Source organism: Ylistrum balloti, unplaced genomic scaffold (assembly GCF_031769215.1).
Source record: "Ylistrum balloti isolate Yb309-2 unplaced genomic scaffold, AGI_CSIRO_Ybal_v1 Utg370038, whole genome shotgun sequence".
Taxonomy (NCBI): Eukaryota; Metazoa; Mollusca; class Bivalvia; order Pectinida; family Pectinidae; genus Ylistrum; species Ylistrum balloti.
Window position 1 is genome coordinate 78,698 of NW_026782097.1, and position 26,694 is coordinate 105,391.

The 26,694-nt window shown below is 33.2% G+C and overlaps 1 protein-coding gene across 1 annotated transcript; it reads right to left on the reverse strand.

The window, feature by feature from the left end:
- LOC132548937 (aldehyde dehydrogenase, mitochondrial-like) lies at positions 1-24,957 on the reverse strand. The gene is made up of 14 exons (XM_060212842.1): positions 24,834-24,957; positions 13,736-13,840; positions 11,835-11,975; positions 11,525-11,651; positions 9,825-9,886; positions 9,189-9,317; positions 8,035-8,148; positions 7,847-7,919; positions 5,490-5,674; positions 4,087-4,251; positions 3,179-3,336; positions 2,500-2,574; positions 2,137-2,176; positions 1-1,857 (listed from the first exon to the last, which is right to left on the reverse strand). The coding sequence occupies exons 1-14, from the start codon at positions 24,882-24,884 to the stop codon at positions 1,825-1,827; spliced, it is 1,458 nt and encodes a 485-aa protein (XP_060068825.1). The 5' UTR covers positions 24,885-24,957; the 3' UTR covers positions 1-1,824.
- Between the last annotated feature and the right edge of the window lie 1,737 nt (positions 24,958-26,694).

Here is a 26,694-nt window from a genome sequence, read left to right on the forward strand (position 1 = left end):
TTACTCAACAAACCTTTATTTCACAAATATGTAACTAGCCATGATACTCTTGGTACAGACCTAAATACTGTATATGTATCGCAGACCACTGCCAACAATATTACAGAATGCAATACCAAGACACCCAAATACCATCGTTATATACCAGTGTACTGACGGACACCAACGGAATTATAAAACCCTCCGTCTACACAACATTCCTATACCGACGTTATATACCAGTGTACTGACTGACACCAACGGAATTATAAAACCCTCCGTCTACACAACATTCCTTTACCAACGTTATATACCAGTGTACTGACTGACACCAACGGAATTATAAAACCGTCTGTCTACACAACATTCCTATACCAACATTATATACCAGTGTACTGACTGCATGAAGTATTTACCTACAGAAATATATAACCATCATTCTAAACAAAACTCCTACACCATCATTTTTAATGTGAAATTTGATATAGCACTCACAATATCTGCAAAAAATCAACAATATTGAATTTAACTTTCAACAAATACAGAAAATTATGGGACACATACAACTGCGTAATACATGTAGGTTCTAGAATAGTATGTAAAAGGCACTAAATAAGTATAAATGTCTCAAAATTGGTTCTGAATCATAAACATTCCATTTATATGATTAAAAATGAAGACTTACAAAATGAGGTAAATTCTGTTTGATTTCTGTGACTGTCGTAGTGTGTAAATCATATTAAATCATTGCACAAATAGAATTTTGATGTTTTATAATCTGTTTACCTGAAGCATTTTGACAATATATATATATATGTAAATTAAAAAAATGAAAGGGAACACTTCTCTTAATAAGATACATTTAAACATGATTTTAAAATGCGTATATAACAATAGAATCCACTAAAGGGGACCTCACTGTCTACTGAAGCATGATCTTCACTTGTTCTACATACAACATTAATGTCTTTCCTTTTATTTGCTTATCTGTTGAACATTCAGTCTTTATCAAGTTCCAAAACTAACAAGAAAAGTTGGCAAATTACATACAATTTCCCAACGAAACATCATCTAACCAATTTGAACTTGCATCCCCAAGAAGTGACTACTGGTAGATGTTTACAGGAAAAAGTGCTCAGATCAACATTTTTTCTCTGATGTAGGTCAAAGAACAAATGTAGGTCGGAATGACCTACTTTTGATACATGATGAAGCGCCTCATCAAGGTGGTAAGTATCAAGGTACAGTGACAAGCAGTGAAGGCCATACAGCCTGAAGAAGTGGACAGAAGGACAGACAACTACAGCCTTCACCCTTCACTGTTGGAAAATTATTATGCATGACATGAGTTCAAAGGAAATCTACTCAGGAAATTTAGGAAATAATTCTGAATTATGCATCCATGACTTCTAAAGACATAGTACACTTTCTTACAAATACACATTGCAATTGTCAAAATTTAACATGGTCGCAAAATTATGCATGCGAAACACCGGGGACCAAAATGTGCTGGAAAATGTACATTTTGTGAAGGGAGACGAGGAAACAGGTTCACAACAGTTATGACTTAAATAACTACTTTTTTGTACCATTTTTGACAGTAACTACAAAAGAAAATGTTAAGTAATCTAAATCTGTGAAATACCCTTTTTTCAATTTTATGTGCTAATTAATAAAAACAAATTGTAATGAATTTACATCATAAAGCATGTTTTCATAATGTTTCAAATTATGAAATCATATGAGTCCATTTCATAGTTTTGCTTTACATAAAAATAGATTTATTCTCTAAATCATCAGAAAAAAGGGATTCTGCTTCAGCGAACTCGTTAATTCAATACATGTCTAGGAATTCTTCTCTTGGACCTTCATGACAACCTACAAAAAAAACCCAGAATATCCTTGTGATCACAGAAACAGGTTTCTAAACTATCAGTATTCATCAGATCTTTACCAAATCTATAGGATAAATGAATGTAACTTAATCAATCAATGAATATTATGGTTCACATAAATACATTGATATTTCACAAACATGCGATTAAAAAGATATATTTTCAAGATATTCAAAAATTCAAATAAAGAAAAGTGAGGTTATTAATAAGAATATGGTTTGTATCTTGTTGGTTTGTTGTCATTAATTTGTGATTTACTTACATTTTTCACCTCCAAATAGTTCTGTAGACCATACTCGCCCCTAAAACAATGATACACATTCATGAATTTAACTGTCAAAGTTATCAAAATTAGAACTAAAAAGGCCTTAAAAAGTATCACTGCTGCTTTTTTTATCCTCTACTACAGATTATCCTCCAGACAATCATTAAATTAGGTGCTCCAGCAGTGATATTGTTAATTAACTGGACAAAATCTCTGTTTCTCTCTCTAATCACAATATCATGGAACCTTTTAACTATATCAGATAAATAACAAAACATTTAACTTACCAACAAACCAGAAATCAATCTACTGACTAAAATCTAAACTCAACCAGAAAGAATTTTCTTTTAGTTCACTTACAGCTCCCGGCCAAGTCCGGACATCTTGAAACCACCAAATGGAGCCTGGGGATTCACAACGTTGTAACAGTTTACCCTGGAGAAAAAAAAAAAGAATCAAATGAAATCTGTAAGGAAGGTTTAAACCTGTGAGGGCAGTTCAAATCTGTAAGGAAGGTTTAAACCTGTGAGGGCAGTTCAAATCTATAAGGGAGGTTTAAACCTGTGAGGGCAGTTCAAATCTGTAAGGGAGGTTTAAACCTATGAGGGCAGTTCAAATCTGTAAGGGAGGTTTAAACCTGTGAGAGCAGTTCAAATCTGTAAGGGAGGTTTATACCTGTGAGGGCAGTTCAAATCTGTAAGGGAGGTTTAAACCTATGAGGGCAATTCAAATCTGTAAGGGAGGTTCAAACCTGTGAGGGCAGTTCAAATCTGTAAGGGAGGTTTATACCTGTGAGGGCATTTTAAATCTGTAAGGGAGGTTCAAACCTGTGAGGGCACTTCAAATCTGTAAGCGAAAATCTGTAAGGGAGGTTCAAATATGTGATGGAGGTTCTAATCTAGGAAACACTAAAACATTTTACACCTGCTGTCAGATAAAGCTATTATCAAAATGTAATTCTTTGGTTTCAATATTGCTTCCATGAAATTAAAAATACAATTCTTTTTAATAGTGATTATTAACTTCAGTAAAAACCTACCACACAGTCCCGGCCTTGACCCCTTGAACAAAGGTCATAGCCTTATCAATATTAGTGGTAAAGATAGCTGCACCCAGGCCATAATGTGTACTGTTGGCGCGCTCTAGCACCTCATCCATATCTTTAAATTTCAAAATTTGCTGGACTGGGCCAAATATCTGAAAATGAGATCAGTTTACATGTATTAAATTTAATGGTCACAACTACAAAACAAAAGAAGCTGGAGGAAAACTGATAAAATATTCATTATAAAGGAAGAATTAAAAGAAATTAAACCATTATTTTATTCTATCAATCTAATTGCACAGCGTATCAAATGTAAAATAAGTCAAGCTAAATCTATACTGCACAAATCAAATCTTGTCAAATACATAGCCATATTTAAAGCGACATGTTAATGGATTTCTCTGATCCTTATGCTGAAATATCAGACGTCTGGTTAATGATTATTTCTAATGAAAACATTAAATATCTGACAACCATGATTGTAATCTACATTAGATTTCATGATTTTAACAGAGGAAGTGCAGAATAGTATTTGTTTATTCATTTTTGAAAGCAGCATAGTGAAGATTATGAAACCTAGACAAGCACTGCAACCACAGTGTAAACACTTTGTTTTTACGATGAAAGAGAAATATTGGTCTAGTAAAACACCTTGTCAGTATATTATTAAGATAGATAGTAGCTACACAACATCAGTGACCTTGACCTTGGACTAAAAATAGTTCCAAGGAGGCGATTGTGGTGAAGATACTCTCTATCCTCTTTCTGTCTGATTTAGAGGATAGTTAGCCCAACAGAGAGAAAGTCTTTGGTGTCAGAAGGAGGCTAATACATGCACTTTGTGGGATTTGAAATTTAAATGCTTATTTTTGAAACTCTTCCCAGGGAACTGCTGGAGTTACCTCCTCCTTGGCGATTCTCATGTGGTCCTGAACTCCTGAAAACACTGTCGGTTTGATGTAGTATCCCTCATCACTATCCTTTGCACCACCATACTCACAGGTGGCTCCTTCTTTCTTCCCTGATTCAATCAGCTCCAAAATCTTATTGTACTGTTCATCATCAATCTGCAAGGAAGGTGTGATTTTGTTGATGCTGTTCATCTAATTGATATGTATAATATGTATATAGCAGATGTATACTACTTCTGAGATGTATGTTTCTGTGTGGAATAGCATTCAACATATAGACCATTAACACAGGAAATCTAACCAATGTTTATATCATATAGAAGGGTCACTTCCGTGAGGTTCCATTTTTCAGCAACTTAATCAACTTAAATGCAATTTGCCAAAATTTCCAACTTCACTGCCTGGTACCACTGATATACTTGTTAGGACAGACCAGAGATACTTGTATAGTAATATATCCATGCTCCATTAACCTGTACTATATAAGATGGAAAGAGAACAGGAGAATAACTTGCAGTTCTGAATGAAATTTCATATGGTTTTATGTTATCTATGCATATTTATACCCCACATACACAAAATGTGATTGAAATAGGTACAGCAGTTTTTGAGGTTTAAAACAAGATGCCAAATGGGCCTACAATGCCCAGTAAGTGTTAACTGTTTTTCAAAAATCAATTAACAGTTCACATCATTGACATTCAGCAACTTGGTTTATGAAAAGTCATCTTTTGAAAGTTGTAGCAAGTTTGACCTCTTTGACCTAGAAACTTGTCAGAAAAGAATCATGAGTGTGGGTTTTTTGTTTCAGCAGAAGAAGCCATTAAAGGTTTAAACATCTTTAACAACCCTGACCTTGGATGTTGGTCATTGCCATTTCTTTTCACAAACTTTTTCAAGCTATAATCTTAATTCAAGGCATTTTAGCTTATGAGAGGAAGTAGTTGGATGGTTTTAATATAACTGAACCCCGGTGACATTGAATATGGGTCACAGTCAATTCTTTTGACATGATATGTCAGACTTCATCCAAGGAACTTTTTAGGCAAATATCATAGTTGCAGGCCTTCGTGTTATTGAGAAAAAGTCCTCTGAAGGGAAAAATTGCCAGTGACCTGACAACAACAGACCATGACATAAATCAATCAATGCTTCAGTCCATATGAGCTAAATATTATTTGTGGGCACTCGGGGGACAATAAACATTGTATCCCTACATGAGATTTATTCAACTTACCAAGACAAATGGAAAATGACCTACCTGAGGTTCTATGTTACAAATAGGACGTGGCATATCTGAGACTTATGAGGACAAGCAACAGATATTGATCTACTTACGACTTAATAGGATACTGCTCTACCTGGGGCTCACTGAGACACAGGAAATGACCTACCTGTGGTCCACTTTGTGTTGACTTGTCGTAAGGGTTTCCGACTTTCCGACTTTCAGCCTTCGCAATGCTCATCTTGACAAATTCATCATAGATATCTTCCTGCACAAAGGTTCGGCTGCCAGCAATACAACACTGCCCCATGTTAGTCATCACAGCCTCATGGGCAAAGTCCACAGCACTAGTCACTGATCAAGTAAAGGAGGCAGGTCAAAGGTCAAGGCAGATGAAGTAAGTTAAATTTTGTCAAGGGGTTCATAAAATACCTTGTGTACCTTGTGTCTCTATTTCAAAAGTGGTCAAGGGTAACCTTTGACAGTTAACCTTGACTGGTGACCACCAAAATGTAATGAAGTGTTAAAAGTGTGATGCTATGGTATGCATGACAATATTGTGTCCTGGAGTTTGTGAGAAATTTCGTTCACTAACTTTTGATTTCAAAATTGGTCAAAGATGACCTATGACCTTTAACCTTGATTGATGACATTCAAAATTTTCTCAGGCATAGAACTTGATGAAGTGATCTAAATCTGGACTTAGGTTCGGGAGATATCTTGTGTACAAGCTTTGCATGACAGTTTGACACACCAGGGATTATTGATCACTGATTTGGGAAAGGGCTTTTTTTAGGGATCAAATGGAAAGGGAATTGTAAGGAGGAAACTATCTTTTTTTAAATTTTACCGCTTTATAATATATAATTAATTGGGAATGCAGCCCATATTTGGGCTACAGAACCCTCTGAAAAAATAACTGCACACAGACAAAGTGATTACATAAGTAGGGGGTTTTAGAGTTGATGAAGTCTTTGGTTAAACTAAATAAGTTTTCTAAATCTTTCTCGCATTGCTTTCACCATGAATGTAATTGTTCTAAACTGTTTGATAATTAAATCGTGATCAGGGATATAATTAAATCGTGATCAGGGATATAATTAAATCGTGATCAGGGATATAATTAAATCGTGATCAGGGATATAATTAAATCGTGATCAGGGATATAATTAAATCGTGATCAGGGATATAATTAAATAGTGATCAGGGATATAATTAAATCGTGATCAGGGATATAATTAAATCGTGATCTAGGATATAATTAAATCGTGATCAGGGATATAATTAAATCGTGATCTAGGATATAATTAAATCGTGATCAGGGATATAATTAAATCGTGATAAAGGATATAATTAAATCGTGATAAAGGATATAATTAAATCGTGATAAAGGATATAATTAAATCGTGATCAAGGATATAATTAAATCGTGATCAGGGATATAATTAAATCGTGATAAAGGATATAATTAAATCGTGATAAAGGATATAATTAAATCGTGATAAAGGATATAATTAAATATAATTAAATCGTGATAAGGGATATATTAAATCGTGATAAAGGATATAATTAAATCGTGATCAGGGATATAATTAAATCGTGATAAAGGATATAATTAAATCGTGATAAAGGATATAATTAAATCGTGATCAGGGATATAATTAAATCGTGATAAAGGATATAATTAAATCGTGATCAGGGATATAATTAAATCGTGATAAAGGATATAATTAAATCGTGATAAAGGATATAATTAAATCGTGATAAAGGATATAATTAAATCGTGATAAAGGATATAATTAAATCGTGATCAAGGATATAATTAAATCTTGATCAGAGATATAATTAAATCGTGATAAAGGATATAATTAAATCGTGATCAAGGATATAATTAAATCGTATAGGGATATAATTAAATCGTGATAAAGGATATAATTCGTGATCAAGGATATAATTAAATCGTGATAAAGGATATAATAAATCGTGATATAATCAGGGATATAATTAAATCGTGATATAATTAAATCGTGATCAGGGATATAATTAAATCGTGATCAGGGATATAATTAAATCGTGATCAGGGATATAATTAAATCGTGATCTAGGATATAATTAAATCGTGATCAGGGATATAATTAAATCGTGATCAGGGATATAATTAAATCGTGATAAAGGATATAATTAAATCGTGATGATAAAGGATATAATTAAATCGTGATAAAGGATATAATTAAATCGTGATCAAGGATATAATTAAATCGTGATGATCAGGATATAATTAAATCGTGATAAAGGATATAATTAAATCGTGATCAAGGATATAATTAAATCGTGATCATCGTGATAAAGGATATAATTAAATCGTGATAAAGGATATAACTAAATCGTGATAAAGGATATAATTAAAATCGTGATAAAGGATATAATTAAATCTGCATCAGAGAAAATGATGTGATCAAGGATATAATTAAATTTGCCACCAAGGATATAATTAAAGTTCGAGAGATATAATTAAATCGTGATCGCTTGCATCAGAGAAAATGAGACTTTTGCCACCAAGTTTAGAACATCCTGCCGCCTGCATAATTAACTGGCCAACCTGTCAACGGGACAAGAACAACTATTGTCAGATGCAATGGAATAATGCTAATGACAATTATCATCAACCAATGGATACTGGAGAATGGAAAAGTTTGGAGACACTGAATACCTACCTCAGTTGATCCTGTGAAAGCCACTTTGCCCACATCCATATGGGAGGAAATCGCTGCCCCTGCTGTGGGGCCATAGCCTGGCACGACATTTATAACGCCCTTCGGAAAACCCGCCTGTATGGATAACATAATCATCTTTATATACATCTACATAAACACTGTATATATATCTATATAATAATCTCTATACACATCTACATAATCGTTTATATATACAACTTGGTGCCCACCACACTTTGATCTTCATTTGCTCTTTGGATCTTTTCCTTCTTTTCTCTTTCCTGTTAATGCTAAGACATTTGAACATTCATTTGTAGAAATTGTGCTGATAATCTTTACCAGCCAAATCCAAAATGACTGCCTGGAAGCCAATTTGTTTCTTCTTATCAATTTCAAAATTCAACAGGAAAACGAAGAGACCAAAGGGATCATACATATGAAATTTGAGAAAGATCTATACAGTACTTCTAAAGAAATACTGATAACAAAATTTTGAAGTCAAAATTGTAGATGCTCGCTTTTGGACCATTGTTTTTTCTGATCATTAGCAAAATCAGACGGTCAAAACAAGGGACCAAAAGGAACCTTTACATGAAATTTAAGAAAGATCCATTAAGTTCTTCTTAAGAAATAGCAATAACAAACTTTCTTTGTCAAAATCCAACATGGCTGCCTTCCAGCCATTTACTTTTTCTGATCAGTCTTAAAATTAAATGGGCACAACTAGGGACCAAGGGGAATCTAAATATGCAATTTGAGAAAGATCCATCCAGTGCTTTCCAAGAAATGGAATAACAAATTTCATTGAAAAGTTCACAATGGCCGCCTGTCTGCCATTTTATTTTCTGATCAGTCCCAAAATCAAACACACACAACTAGGGACCAAGAGGAACCTACATATACAATATGAGAAAGTTCCATTCAATTCTTTGATTTGAATAGCCCACAGTACCTGTGATATAATCAACCCATCATGATAGCTTGATCCTGTTTACGCAGTATGTATACAGCAGTGGTCAATTTACTGAGTCCCTTGTCATTAATTTTGAAAGAGTAACAACTAAATTCTTATGAGTATTCTTCATATATCCAACAAATGAGCCATGCTGATGAAATTTCAAATAATTCCAATTTAATCAATTTGAAGTACAAACCTCCATAAGTAGTTGTGTACAATACAAGGCTGTAAGAGGGGTTTGTTCAGCTGGCTTCACCACCACCACATTACCAGTGGCCAAAGCTGGAGCTATCTTCCACACAAACATGGGCACTGGGTAGTTCCACTGAAAACATTTAAAACAGTTTCGTTATCATTTATGTATAACAAGCCAGTCTTGGCCAAGTATATATAATTTATACTGGAATTGAACAATTTCTACCATTGGTCTTCAATCCATTTAATATTAGTATTAAATGATAAATTGTTATATCATAATTTCATTTTAAATGCCAGACCAGAAAGTACACATAGTGATATACAAAAACTTGAAAGCAAATGGAATATTAAGTAATTATATCTGTGTAAGTAACATTCTCTGAACAGTCAAAACATCACAATTTGTCCAAGACAGAATGAAGACCACACTTATGTGTTTAATACATATAATATTTATCTGCCAATGTCAGGTAATAAGCCAGAGCAGGCCCTCTGGGGTTTTTTTTGAAAATGTATCCAAAAGTTGCTCTTAAACATCCTGTAACAAGTCCATCCTGTCAGTCAATGTGTCCTGTAGCTTTTGATTGATAAACAGGTACAACATTTATTGCCAACAAAAGATTCTGCTACTCACTGGAATAATCTGACCACAGACTCCGATAGGTTCATGTCTAGTGAAGCTAAAAAAATCTCCATCTGTAATCAAATGTTCATCACTGATTTTTACTACAGACATAATAAAATCATCACAAACATTTCCATTTTGTTATAGAAATCTATGCTAGAGCAGATTTGAATTTGCTAATTATAAAGTCTTTAAAGTCTATGTGACATTATGTAAGTTTGTAGAAAAAACAATCACAAATGTTTTATATAAGGTATTAATAGAGATGTTAAAAAATATAAGACACTAACAGAGATGTTTTGTATATTTCACTAACAGAGATGTTTTGTATAAGTCACTTACAGAAATGTTTTGTATAAGTCACTTACAGAGATGTTTTGTGCAAGTCACTAACAGAGATGTTTTGTGCAATTCACCAACAGAGTTGTTTTGTATATTTCACTAACAGAGTTGTTTTGTATATTTCACTAACAGAGATGTTTTGTGCAAGTCACTAACAGAGCTGTTTTGTATATTTCACTAACAGAGTTGTTTTGTATGTTTCACTAACAGAGTTGTTTTGTGCAATTCACTAACAGAGATGTTTTGTGCAAGTCACTAACAGAGATGTTTTGTATAAGTCGGTTACAGGGATGTTTTGTATATTTCACTAACAGAGATGTTTTGTATAAGTCACTTACAGGGATGTTTTGTATAAGTCACTTACTGGGATGTTTTGTATAAGTCACTTACAGGGATGTTTTGTATAAGTCACTTACAGGGATGTTTTGTATAAGTCACTTACAGGGATGTTTTGTATAAGTCACTTACAGGGATGTTTTGTATAAGTCACTTACTGGGATGTTTTGTATAAGTCACTTACTGGGATGTTTTGTATAAGTCACTTACAGGGATGTTTTGTATAAGTCACTTACAGGGATGTTTTGTATAAGTCACTTACAGGGATGTTTTGTATAAGTCACTTACTGGGATGTTTTGTATAAGTCACTTACAGGGATGTTTTGTATAAGTCACTTACAGGGATGTTTTGTATAAGTCACTTACAGGGATGTTTTGTATAAGTCACTTATAGGGATGTTTTGTATAAGTCACTTACAGGGATGTTTTGTATAAGTCACTTATAGGGATGTTTTGTATAAGTCACTTACAGGGATGTTTTGTATAAGTCACTTACAGGGATGTTTTGTATAAGTCACTTACAGGGATGTTTTGTATAAGTCACTTACAGGGATGATGCTTGCTGAAAGAAGAAATTTGGTAATTGTGTTACAGAATGGATATCAATAGTCCAGACCTTTTGGTTTTTGCCGGATTTGATCCTTGTGACCTTAAAGGTTCGTCAAGATCATTCATTTGACCAAACTTTATAGCTTTTCAACCCAGTATGCTACAGGCCAAATATTTGAACCCTGGGTCTTTTGATTATTGAAAAGAAGTCATTTGAATGGAAAGTTCTTGTATGGCATAGGGTGCACAGTGTATGATGATGTACAAACTATCATTTAAGTCAGATTACCTTACAGGTCACTAACGGAGATATGTGAGTCATTAAGAGATAATTTGTGTAAATCACGAACTGAGATGTTTTGTTAACCTTAACAGAGATCGTTGGTAAAGAATTCCACTGTGAGGACAGTAACAACAGTATATAACATACAATCATGATCTGATGTGGATGGTTTAACAAAGTACACAGTACTTTTACTTACTAATAGGGATGGTTTTGCCATGTATTTTGTCAGCCCAGCCTGCATAATATCGGATACAGTCAGCAGAGAAGAATACCTCACCATAGGCCATTTTGAATGGTTTGCCATTGTCTAGAGTCTCTAAACTCTAAAAAGACAAAAATATCAAACTTCTATATTTAAAGGTATTTACACACTATATTTAGGCTTAATCAAGATCATGAAACTATCTACTTCTGCCTGTAGTGCGATCATGTCAACCTTAAAATGTATCATACGGATTCCATGCATATTGACTAATCCATTAATTATTGAAAGTTTAAACACCTACCCCTATGTAAACAGCGTCTCTTTCTAACAGATCAGCAAACTTCATCATTAGTTTCCCACGCTTGCTTGCATCCATTCGTCTCCATGGTGATCCAAGTTTGAAGGCTTCCTTGGCTGCTGCGACAGCCTTGTCCACATCTGCCTATGTTGGATAAAATAGTTACATGTATATAATCATGTGCATATCTCTTTAAGTCACTGATCTTTCAAACTTCACGGACCTATCAAAATGATTTAGCTCTTTGCATGTTTTCATCCGTTCTTTTTTTGGTACAAAAACATGATAAACACAACTACAAGTCATCATTTTAATGATTTTTTGTAATGTTTTAATTGACAAACTATTAATAGACTTTAAATGAGTATGATAACCTTGTAAACCTATTCAACAATAAAATTCCTGAGTTCAGAGGTCTCTTGTTCAGGTTCAATTACTGAGTTCAGAGGTCTCAGGTTAAGGTTCAATTCCTGAAGTCAAAGGTCTCAGGTTAAGGTTCAATTCCTGAAGTCAAAGGTCTCAGGTTAAGGTTCAATTCCTGAAGTCAAAGGTCTCAGGTTAAGGTTCAATTCCTGAAGTCAAAAGTCTCAGGTTAAGGTTCAATTCCTGAAGTCAAAGGTCTCAGGTTAAGGTTCAATTCCTGAAGTCAAAGGTCTCAGGTTAAGGTTCAATTCCTGAAGTCAAAGGTCTCAGGTTAAGGTTCAATTCCCGAGTTCAGAGATCTCAGGTTCAATTCCCGAGTTCAGATTCAAGTCTTGATCTAGCCGTGTTAGTTTACATTTTTTCCTCATTTGTCATCTTTTTGCAATCTTTTCATCTGAATACAAAACCATTACATGGATGTTAAGCGATGACTATCCTGACTGTACAAAATGCTTTAACTATGACTAAATGAAGTAGTTGCATTTACTTTGTAGGATTTATCTGTGTCACAGAGAGCTTATTGTACAGGTAAACAGTTTTACTAGGTATTTACCTGTCAGGATGACAGTAAGTATCATCACAGGTCTGTCCATCCAGCCATAATAGAAGAACATACACTAATGTATACACATGTAGTTTAAAATCTATTTCCTCCCCAGGCATCCCTTACAGTGAATAATAGCTACAGCACTTTAGACCAAATGACAAGATATTGTTCATCCAACTAAGTCTAGGATTAAAATATCAAATTACTTTCTCTATTATCGTGAGTAATTAAGGTTTGATCAGGTTTCTGATATCCCTTGCCTGACAATACAATGCCACTGATGAATAGGAACAATGATAGAGAAGTAGTAAGTCACAGCAAGTATGAGATAAGTTGAATACTTTACAAGTGACAAGCCCACAGACCAACTTCCCGCAATAATTTCCTTACAGTTTTTGCATGGATAGGATGGTTATGAGTACCTATGATATGAAGGGCACATTCATGAAGTGACCGTAAGATGTCAATTGCGCAAATGTGCGAGACTAATTAACCAGTCCTGACATTGTGACAACACGCATGGACGCCAAGACCTAGGTCTATCAGCAACTGAAATGTCTGGAAACCTGTATTTGCCTTTGACCATGCATAATCATCGCAATGGCCTGACCCCTCTGAACTTCCATCAGCCATGCCATTATTTAATGCCATCAGAAATTCATCAAAATAATGGAAAATGATGTGTTTCTATGAAGACTACCTAATGTAACTCAATGTTACAACACTGCTGTGCATGAGATTTCCTGTTTTGTTCTTTCCCCAGAAGACATTGTCACCAAATACAATAACACAACATTTGATATAAGACCACATGCACTGTAAACTAGAAAGTTGCATGACTAATTTTCAGTGTTTTTGAACAATGCAATAGTGTCACCCTGAGTTTCTTTATCCCCTGAGTATATGAATCTGTGACATGTAATATTTGTCTTACCTTGTCTCCCTCCTGTACATCTGCTATCTTCTGTTTGGTGCTTGGGTTGATGGTTGGGAAGGTTTTACCACTCACAGAATCTACCCACTCATTGTTGATAAAGATCTAAATAACACAAAATGAGTAATTACTATTGACATCATGAGTATTAATTCTCACTTATAGAATTTAAAGTTTGCATACCTGACAATAATTTAAAAAGCTTTGTGCTAAATTAGAATGTAATGATTTTTTTCTATTAATTCAAAATGGCATGTACATATACTGATATATCAACATACCTAATATGAGAATAGTATAATCAACACATTAACGTAAATATCCCACTTTAAAGACAGAAATATTTGAGGATCACATACATAGGACATTACTGGACACATCTAACCCACATAGAAAAGTGTGATTCAGGTGAGACTACGTGGGATTTGTATTAAGAATTATTCTGATTGTTATCGATAAAAGATTACTGACATTCCCAAAATGTTTGACATGATGATACCATTATGTAACTAACAAAAAAAATGTATTATTTGGATTATAATCTAAAACTCAAAGGGCGAGCCAACGTCAGTGCTTACAGATACCACAAGGGTATGCAGGAAGTCCACTTAAAAAGATGGAGAAACTATGATCCAGAAATGGGAAATTAATACAACATACCAGCAAAGACTCTATGCAACAAATACCGTTTTACTCTCACAAAAGAATTGGTAGAGAGTGAAATTTGCTTTCCTTTCAAGTTTTACTCTAACAAAAGAATTGGTAGAGAGTGAAGTTCATTGAAAGGCCTGTGACTGAGATCACCACCACAGTAGGTTCAAACCCTATCAGACAAGAGTATAGAAGAATCAATGGATGTACGGAACCAAGATTTGGTTTTTGAGCAATGCCAGCTCTGATGACACTGTATCAGAACCTTAGAAGAGACATCACACACAGGTAACCAGGATACTTTTTGGAAGGAACAGATTGTAAGGATTAGTAAGTAGAAGAGACTGGCTAATGATACACAGTAGAATTAATCTGGGTAACATATATTTGTAAAGGGCATGTAAATGAGTTAAAATGACATATTAGCAATGGACAGTTGATAATATGCTATGTGGTAAACCATTTGTTTTAAGGAATTAGGACTTTAAATAGTATGTTTCAGTGCCCTGATTAGCCAAGTGTGGGTGAAACCAGTCCAAATAATAAAAGTTTATCCTTTTTGACCTTTGGAGCTGGTATATGTTAACTCCCTGTGACCTCTGGATCATATGAATTATAATTCATATTGTTTGTTGTTCCTTAATTATGACACCAGAACTTATATAATCATAGACAGTGATGCTATACAGAACTGTTGCTATCCTATTGTCATCCAATCAATGGTAGCCCTTAAAATTCAAATGTGGCAGGCTGCTTTCAAGGCTTTTCCAGGAAAAATAAATTCATCATGTCTATTGAATATTTATAATAGATGAAAGCATACGTTTGAATACTCTCTAAAATGTATATATACATAAACTACATTTATTTTACAACCGTTAATCTCCATGGGATGAAAACACAGTACTCAGTTAAAACCGATATGGTTAGGCAGGTGACCTTTGCACGTCTGTTCGACAAGCCAAACTCCAGATGTCTTGGTGAAAACCAAGTTACCACTGTACTACCCCAGCACCCAAATATCATTTTGACTGTATTCAATAAAACAAGAGTACCACGGGTGGAACAAGAACACCATCCCATGCAGAAGAAATATTCATGATTTATTTCATATAAAAGACCCCATATATGGAAATGGTAATGATGCCAAAATGGGAAGTTGGAAAAAAATGCTGAATATTTTCAAAACAGGGAGATGGGTGAAAACTCTGGACAAGATTAAAATGTTCACAAGAACACAATCTCTTGTTGTTGTTTTTAATTTGGCCACAATTATTAAATTCTGTTACATCATAATCTAAATAGCACTACCATCCGATACTGCTCAAATATGTCCCGATACCACTTTTTAAGTGGTCAAACGTACTGGTTACGCATGAGTGATACATATCATGAGGTGACCAGTAATATGGTCCAGGTGATGTCGAATCGTAACTGTGATGGACTATATCTAATACATTAACAGTAGTGTAGTAGGCAGACACTTTTCATCTGATCTTGTTTTTCACGGTCCCTTAATTGAAAGTGAAATTTTCTACGTTAAATAAACACTACAGAATGTTGTAGAAAAACATGAGCCAATCAAACTGTTTAATTAAAACAAAATGAATGGAAAATCCATACTGAAATATCATACATTAATGATATTCAGTAACACAGGCACATTATTATATTTAACATGCCAGTAATGTATGTGTGTACAGAGGTGACGTAAGCAGACAATAGATTCTGAACATGTTCCATTTTGTTTACTTTGTGTATGTAACAGGTTCATAGTCATGCCCCGTTTTGACTTATATCTTTATGTCATACATCATTACGTAAACAAGACACTACATTTGAGGATAGGTTTTCAATTTTAAATAATTTTAAACAATTTGTAAATGAATAAAGATGTGACCTGTGAAGCAGTCTTATTATGTAAATATGTAGAGTCTCTCTATCGTCACACTTTGATATCTGGTATATCACATGACCTAACAATAATAAAATATGCATATTCACCAGACTAAGCTAAATGGGATAGAACCAGCTTTCACTGCCATCTGTAATGTGAGAGAAACATGATACCGCAGACTTCATACATTATTGAATCATTTTAGACTTGAACATGGCTTTATGAAAATTCATGGCCAAAACCCTGGAAAGCTTACCAGCTTAAAAAATTTGTTACAAACCATGGGAGGAAATATTTGGACAAGATAAAATTGTTAGAGAGCACATCCCTTCCAAAATTTATAAAATCATGATAGCATTAAGGGAAACAAAATTGTATGTAATGTTTTTAAAGCCTGTACTGAGAATGACATGTGGTATTTTGAAAAATCTAGGCTTAAATTTTTGATAGCCTAAAAAGTTTTACAAACCAAAGTTTGAAAACTGGGTGTGGAGATATACAGATAAGATTAACATAGTGAAAAATAACATGGAGCAGTCACCTTTCCAAATAGTTGAACCAAACTGCCGTTATGGAAAACACTAGTTCATAACAAGCTGATTTTGCCTACCAAATTTGAAAAAGATCTGTAAGAAAGAGGGAGGGGATCTCCAGACAAATAATTTACGATGGGCAGACAACGCCATACCATAGCATGCCTTATCAGAATTTTGCAGGAGTATGAAAATTTGTTGTGCAGTTTAAAAACTTTTCTCACAAGTAAACAAATATCAGGTGATCCTAACTGTTCTTATTTAAGTAGGTCATGATATGGCTGATATTAGGTTCACCTGACGACAGGTGAGTTGGCAACACCACATGTCCCCATCAAAAATGCTGTTTTATCTCAAGGATCCTTTTCATGGATATGAAACAACTGGTTTTGTTTAGAAGGGCCTAAAAATCCATAAAAATAGAAAAATGTATTTTAAATGAAACCCATATTGTAAGTATTGAATGTTCTATCAAATCCTTATTCATGGTCTGTTTTAGATGACATAGCTAAGTAGATAAAACATTATTATTGATAAGAGATACTTCTAATAAGTGACTTTGTTTACCTACAAAACCTTGGCATCTCCATAAATCAACCTTGAACCATATAACAAGTCAGGGTCAGTGAAATGTTTAATGTCTGTAACTCCTTGTAACAAAAACTTTTCTAATTGGTTTTCATATCCCTACCTTTTCAGAGTAAACATGTGTTAGAAACATTACAGCAAACAGTTAAAATTTGATATACTAAATATATATTATTTATAAAATGATAAATATCTTATTACATAATGTAAATCTGTTTTTTTGCAGAAATCTTAAACTGAATCCCTATATGCATAACAGCCAATGTAACAGGTCAACATTTTATTTCAATGCTATCCTAGGATTTGAACCTGATGGACCCCCAGCTTACTGGTCTGAAACTCTATTGATTGAACTAAAGTTCTCCCTAGCGGAGTTTTATGTTACAGGAGTATATAATAGATATGTATGGTGTAACTAGTATTTACCAGTTACATGGGTATATAATAGATATGTATGTTGTAACTAGTATTTACCAGAGTTACATGGGTATATAATAGATATGTCAGTTGTAGCTAGTATTTACCAGTTACATGAGTATATAATAGATATGTATGTTGTACCTAGTATTTACCAGTTACATTAGTATATAATAGATATGTATGTTGTACCTAGTATTTACCAGTTACATGGGTATATAATAGATATGTCACAAGAGTATATAATAGATATGTATGTTGTAACTAGTATTTACCAGTTACATTAGTATATAATAGATATGTATGTTGTAACTAGTATTTACCAGTTACATTAGTATATAATAGATATGTATGTTGTAACTAGTATTTACCAGTTACATGAGTATATAATAGATATGTATGTTGTACCTAGTATTTACCAGAGTCACAAGAGTATATAATAGATATGTATGTTGTAACTAGTATTTACCAGAGTTACAAGAGTATATAATAGATATGTATGTTGTAACTAGTATTTACCAGAGTTACAAGAGTATATAATAGATATGTATGTTGTAACTAGTATTTACCAGTTACATGAGTATATAATAGATATGTATGTTGTAACTAGTATTTACCCATTAGTATATAATAGATAGTTACATTAGTATATAATAGATATGTATGTTGTAACTAGTATTTACCAGTTACATTAGTATATAATAGATATGTATGTTGTAACTAGTATTTACCAGTTACATTACCAGTATATAATAGTATATAATAGATATGTATATAATGTTGTAACTAGTATTTACCAGTTACATTAGTATATAATAGATATATAATAGTATTTACCAGTTACATAGTATATAATAGATATGTATGTTGTAACTAGTATTTACCATTAGTATATAATAGATATGTAGTTACACCAGTTACATTAGTATATAATAGATATGTATGTTGTAACTAGTATTTACCAGTTACATGAGTATATAATAGATATGTATGTTACCAGTTACATGAGTATATAATAGATATGTATGTTGTAACTAGTATTTACCAGAGTCACAAGAGTATATAATAGATATGTATGTTGTAACTAGTATTTACCAGAGTTACATGGGTATATAATAGATATATAACTAGTATTTACCAGAGTTACAAGAGTATATAATAGATATGTATGTTGTAACTAGTATTTACCAGTTACAAGAGTATATAATAGATATGTATGTTGTAACTAGTATTTACCAGTTACAAGAGTATATAATAGATATGTATGTTGTAACTAGTATTTACCAGTTACAAGAGTATATAATAGATATGTATGTTGTAACTAGTATTTACCAGAGTCACAAGAGTATATAATAGATATGTATGTTGTAACTAGTATTTACCAGTATTTACCAGTTACATGAGTATATAATAGATATGTATGTTGTAACTAGTATTTACCAGTTACATGAGTATATAATAGATATGTATGTTGTAACTAGTATTTACCAGTTACATGAGTATATAATAGATATGTATGGTGTAACTAGTATTTACCAGTTACATGAGTATATAATAGATATGTATGGTGTAACTAGTATTTACCAGTTACAAGAGTATATAATATATATGTATATTGTAACTAGTATTTACCAGTGTTACATGAGTATATAATAGATATGTATGTTGTAACTAGTATTTACCAGTTACATGAGTATATAATAGATATGTATGTTGTAACTAGTATTTACCAGTTACATGAGTATATAATATATATAATGTATGTATGTTGTAACTAGTATTTACCAGTTACAGTATATAATAGATATGTATGTTGTAACTAGTATACCAGTTATGAGTATATAATAGATATGTATGTTGTAACTAGTATTTACCAGTTACAAGAGTATATAATAGATATGTATATAATAGTATATAATAGTATGTATGTTGTAACTAGTATTTACCAGTTACATGAGTATATAATAGATATGTATGTTGTACAGTATTTACCAGAGTAGTATATAATAGATATGTATGTTGTAACTAGTATTTACCAGTTACAGTCACAAGAGTATATAATAGATATGTATGTTGTAACTAGTATTTACCAGTTACAAGAGTATATAATAGATATGTATGTTGTAACTAGTATTTACCAGTTACATGAGTATATAATAGATATGTATGTTGTAACTAGTATTTACCAGTATATAATAGATATGTATATAGTATAGTTACATTTGAGTATATATGATATGTATGTAACTAGTATTTACCAGAGTTACAAGAGTATATAATAGATATGTATGTTGTAACTAGTATTTACCAGTTACAAGAGTATAGTATATAATAGATATGTATGTTGTAACTAGTATTTACCAGTTACAGAGTATATAATAGATATGTATGTTGTAACTAGTATTTACCAGTTACAGAGTATATAATAGATATGTATGTTGTAACTAGTATTTACCAGTTACAAGAGTATATAATAGATATGTATGTTGTAACTAGTACATACATGATATGTATGTTGAGTATATAATAGATATGTATGTTGTAACTAGTATTTACCAGTTACAAGAGTATATAATAGATATGTATGTTGTAACTAGTATTTACCAGAGTTACAAGAGTATATAATAGATATGTATGTTGTAACTAGTATTTAACTAGTATTTACCAGTATATAATAGATATGTATGTTGTAACTAGTATTTACCAGTTACATTAGTATATAATAGATATGTATGTTGTACCTAGTATTTGCCAGAGTTACAAGAGTATATAATAGATATGTATGTTGTAACTAGTATTTACCAGTACAGTATATAATAGATATGTATGTTGTAACTAGTATTTGATATCAAGAGTATATAATAGATATGTATGTTGTAACTAGTATTTAAAAGTTACAAGAGTATATAAAAATGTCTGTTTTGTTATGTCATCACAATTGATCTAATCTAATGTCACCACATAGTGGAGGAAGGACAGCATATTTGTTTTGCAATATCCTGGCACCAACTTGCCGTTGTATAACTATTCCTTGCTGACTCACATTTATAAGCCAAGTCATTATACATACATTCTGGCTCTGTGAATGTAACAGAATTTGTTTCTGACCTTATGCTCATACTTACTAGATATCACATGACCAACGATCCAAACAGGGACCTTAGGGTCAGACTTACTAGATATCACATGACCAAGGATCCAAACAGGGACCTTAGGCTTAAGACTTACTAAATATCACATGATCAATGATCCATGAAGGGACCTTAGGCTTAAGACTTACTAGATATCACATGACCAACGATCCAAACAGGGACCTTAGGCTTAAGACTTACTAGATATCACATGATCAATGATCCATGAAGGGACCTTAGGCTTAAGACTTACTAGATATCACATGACCAAGGATCCAAACAGGGACCTTAGGCTTAAGACTTACTAGATATCACATGACCAACGATCCAAACAGGGACCTTAGGGTCAGACTTACTAGAAATCACATGATCAATGATCCATGCAGTTGACTTTTGGCTCAGGCTTTCGAGATATCACATGATACATGTTGGGACCTTAGGATCAGACTTACTATTGGTACAAAAACACCAGTACAAAATCTGTACTCAAAACAAGCAGCAACACGTGTTTTAATCTGCAGTAATAAAAGCCTAAAGCAATCTGAATAAGTATGTAGTAGTTGTGACAGAAGTTGGCTTCAACAGTTGCATTTATATGAGGTATGTGGTGAAAATAACTTTATTTTTAGCTTTATGCAATAGAGTGATTTTAGGAAGTTGACATGCGTTAAATGTACAAACCAAATTCAGTAATTTGGCAGAGGGAGAACTGTCCGTTCAAAGATAAGTGATGTATCTGACAGGCTTACACAATATCAATGACATTTTTCTTCAGATTCATCTTAAAATACATTTCCTTGTTACCATGACAGAGGACATTGTTTTAAACTGATAAATCTGAACATGCATAACCAGCAACAATTCACAAACTAACTTAAGCATCAGATTACCCCTTACCCCCCTGCAGACATCCCATTTATTGATCTCAAACCTTGACACAGGTATAAAAATATATATTTGGCATCTTGCTTCGACACCACGTCACACAAGACTGATTAGTGTTTTTTATATGTACACATATTTCACACCTAAGTAAAATAAGGGAGTGATTTATTTAATGAACTAAGACACTAAATCATAACTTGTGTATATTGCATGCATATGAAGAATATTTTCCAGAAAATTATAACAACAGAATTATTTTACCAAAGTCTGTGATATAATTAACATCTTATACATAAGTACTGTAAATAATACCAAATGTTTTAATTATCAACCTAAAATAAGGAATCACAATGACGTCATTATGACACATGTAATACGCCATACATCTCATTAACCAAAAACAGCAGACACCAAAATTGAAGTCATTCCTAAATATTTTGCATTGATACATTTCTGTATTTTTGGACCATAGTGGTACCATGGTTATATCCTTCGAAAATAGAAATTCTGTCACAAAATACGGCCTATCTCTCATTAGTGTTCTAAAAATGTATACAATGCTGCCAGGCTTCAATACCCTTGAGTCCTGTTTGGTTTCAATTAAACAAGATATGTATACATAACATGTACACAAGTATATATGTCTCTGAGTTAATTTGCTAGTAAATTATACTTTGTGTGCACTTGTGATTATTTCATAATAATAATTATTGTAGATACATCCATGTTTCCCTGGTATTGTTTTTCCTGTGTGCATAAGGAAAAAGGTGTAAAATTGCAATAATTTGTTTCCCATCCCTTGTTCTAAGGTTGAAAATAAATATGTGGAAATTGATAACTGTCTACAAATTCTGGCAAATTTCATAAAGCTGTCTACCATCTATTAAGTCATTGTCAAAATTATCTAATTCCTTAAAACTATAAAACATTAATTTACAATCTGACGTTGTAAAAGCAAAGCTGTTCCCAATCTTGTCTATTCCTTCTATGGTGGCTGCTACTATTCATTAAACTTGTGAAGTCACAGCCAATTAGAATCCCATTCAGCAGAAGTCTTCCTAATGCTGATTAGTAGTAGGACAGCTGAAAATCTTACACTTTACACATGAATATCTTGTTACTGGGTTGATTGATTTTCATGCAGATTTTAACATTTTTTCATTTTGGATCATAAATTATAATACTACATTAATTTCTATTTTCACTCAGGGTACACGTTAAGCTCAGACAAACTAGTTATCACATGACCAAATGGTCTTTGCAGGGTAATAGAAATGTTCACCTCTGTGTGATGTAGACAGAGATGTTTCGACCCCATCAGGGCAAGTTCTTTAAGCTTCAGATATGAGGCTTTGCAGAATTTAATTGTAGAAAATTTTATCTTGAGGTTTGAGATGTCCAATGTATATGTCTACCTCACACAATGACTGATTATTTTTCCACAAAACTTTCCTATCATCAAATATGATGAAATGTAAAGAAAGATTAAATGTGTTGAAAATTGATTACTTAACACAATATTGATTTATTAGTTATACTATTAAAGAGACATTCCCGATAAGTAACCAATTTCTGCATATTCTGTACTGTTTAAAAGACCCTTCCTTATGACTTTCCATAGTATTGTCATCATCATTAGTCAGTTCACACAAACAAAATTGAAAGAAATTTAAAGTCAGATCATCTGAATGCAGCATTTTTATTAAATGATGATTTTAAAATGATACTAGAAACATGATGTCGGATCCAGCGACATAGTTAGTAAATATGGATAATTTCTACAGTGTGACTATCTCTAACATATTACCTACACATACAGTAAATACAATGCACTGTTTGAAAAATAGCTTGAATCTTTTAAGTCACCATATTTGTTTGCAGTTCTTTGCACAGGTGTAATTTTTTTGTAATGGAATCAGACCCATTTTAACATTTTGAACACTGTGCAATAGGATTGCACATTCTATGCGGTTTGGTAAAAATGGTTGGTTCTGATTACTATTGCAGATTGAAAATAAAGCAGAAAACTTGAGGATTGTAGAGTATACGTAAACCTTTGTGTCACAGGGCCCTGTGATGATGGTCAGTATTAGTGGACCTACAACCTAACTACAATATTAAAGCGTCTTGCAAAAAAAGATTTTAAATTTCACCTCACCGGACAGAAATTCAACACTTCCGATGAGAGTAACATATCTTTATCTTACCGTGGCAAGACAGTCTGAATGTATGACCGTCCGAGCATACAGGAAGTGACATTTCAGTTATGTATAATTGTTTATGACGTCATTTTTATGACGTGCCGGAGTCAGTTGTAATCATTAATGTCATTAACAATTGTGATCAGGACTTCAAATACAAATGACTATACCGATGGTTGTGATGTCACGTGTATATTTATTTTCTTATCTATTTTTAAGGGGAAATGGGGTAGAAAAAGTATCAATGCATATCTTGAGGGTAGGACAGAGAAATATCTCCCTTCGGAGGAAATTCCTGACAGTCTAACCATTGGTAAAGCTTCGAGTAAGAAAATCCAGAGAGATTTCCCTGTCTTACCTTCCAGCTAGGTAAAGGTCCTATAATTAATCCACTAATGTTACACCTTACACTATATATGCACTATTAAATTGGGCCACTGGTTTTGATGTTACTGATAATAATTTAATAAAATGAGAGAGAAAAAAACACACTCTTTTCTACATTATCATCAGTGCATGATGTACAAGCCATGGTGTCACCGGCCCGTGTCATTATAAGTACGAGAAATTTTATATTCACTTACGTGTACATGACCATTCCTCAACCCAAACAAATAGTATTGGTGTACTGACATGAACACGAAAAAAATGACAGGTTGATAATCTAGACCTTTCATAATAACACACACGTACGCACGAAGCATTTACGGTGTTCACTCTGAACGCGAATCTAGGTCTATGCTCTTGCATGCTGCTTTCATGACAACTTAAACTAAAAGACTCAATAGCGCATACCTGTGTAAATTTGATCTCTGGTTCACGAATTGGTTCTGGTAGTTCTCCCATTTTCTTCTGTCCAAACCTTTATCTCGCCGGTTGACAAACAGCTCGCTCTTCTCGGTCGCAACTCGTATGCTAACCTGACCAAGTCACGTGACAGATCGGCTACAATCACAGCATCGAACACATACTGTATAAGTTGTATGGGTGATGAGCATCGTACAGACGAGGATTGATCAAAGGCTGGTTATTGTTATTTTGTTCTTTAGAAAGAAATTAGAGTCGAAGCAAAATTATACCAACTACAATGTACTAAACTAAAGATTAATCTTTGTCAATTTTAGATACTGTTCATAATTGAATGATATAAACAGTTTCAAAAGACCATTTAGACATATCTGTCAAAACCTGCCATACAGAGAACACCTACTGAATACAAATAGATATCATTTACTAACCATGTTATCCCTACATATGAGGGACAAGGATATATATGGAATAACTCGGATGAGTTTCCCCTGTTGTCCGATGACCTACTTACTGTATGTAGTGAATATATGTATCAGGGACGTATAATAGTCCCTGTATATATATATAAAAACGTCGACAGAACATCAATAATTTGGAGAGAGTGCTTGTTATAAGAGACAACCATCTTCCTCCCTTTACAGTGTATTTACATTTAGATAGAAAATATATCCGTGGTTGTCATTCTGTCTGTAATAGCAGCCTTTGATTCCATGATGATCGTCTAATTCTATAATGTTCTGACTCAAACAACATCAAGAAGCCCTTGTCTTTCTCTACTAGTTCTGATCCCATTCAACTGGATTTTGTTCTGCAGTCCATTCATAATGTATGTTGTACATCTTTGCTTCAGAATAACTGTTATACATTGATTGACTCAATAACTGTGTTTAAAGAATCACAACAGATGAGTCAAGGGAGATACAAGATTGTTAAAGTGAGCAGGGAGCTGGGTGAGATGGTTATATAGCGTCTATCTACAGCTGGAACATTCCTGGTCATAATCTTCAGCATCAGGAACTGTGATTGTATTAATTCTGTGTGCACATGGGAAAGGGAACCTGTAAATCTATGTATAAAAAGATTCACAGCATCACTCCGTAAAACAATGTTGAAACGTTAAGGCCTAACGTTCGGGGTCTTGATGGTCATCTGAGAACCAGAAAACCAAATTCAATGTTCAGACTGTAAAAGTTACAATCAGTGTATGGTGATACATTATGAAGACATTGTGAACATAATCTATAAACATTATAGAGTTTGTAATAGTTAAACATAACAATATACTGATGGTTCCCTGACCTTATGATGTATACTTTATAGTTGTAAACATCCCTCGTAAGCTTTAAATGTTGAAAGTGGACGAGACAATATGCTTTATGTGATATTCATGGTGTCATAGTAAGAATGAATCACATTTCATCTGACCTGTCTCTCTACGTGGGTTTTCCCTGGGTATTCCAGTTTCCAACAATTACAAGTTGCAATAACTTGTTTCACAATTGTTGCAGAACAAATTAAGTTTATATGAGGCTTACAAAATAAACAAATTGAACAGAAAAAAAAGAATAAATATTTTTCCCCTCATAGGTAAAATAGTACCTTCATAGGGATCAAACAATATAGAGGGATTGAGAATACATTCTGGGGTTGCATTGCCCTTGCTTGACCACAACTCTTTTGAGGTCAATTTAAGAAGCATTGACCTATTAATGATATACATGTATATCAGATTGAGTTCCGATTATTTGGAGGTATATCAGGACAAATGACAGGTTAAGGAAAATGATTGGCAGTAGTACAGGATATTTGCACATGAAGTTTGTAAAGTTATTGCTTATATCACCAA

Excerpts from the sequence above, each read along its gene's own strand:
- LOC132548937 (XM_060212842.1), bottom strand. The coding sequence starts at position 24,884 with ATGGGAGAACTACCAGAACCAATTCGTGAACCAGAGATCAAATTTACA. Across the intron at positions 11,976-13,735 it reads ATGTACAGGAGGGAGACAAG|GCAGATGTGGACAAGGCTGT; the intron begins GTAAGACAAATA and ends TATCCAACATAG. Across the intron at positions 3,337-4,086 it reads TGAGAATCGCCAAGGAGGAG|ATATTTGGCCCAGTCCAGCA; the intron begins GTAACTCCAGCA and ends TCTCATTTTCAG.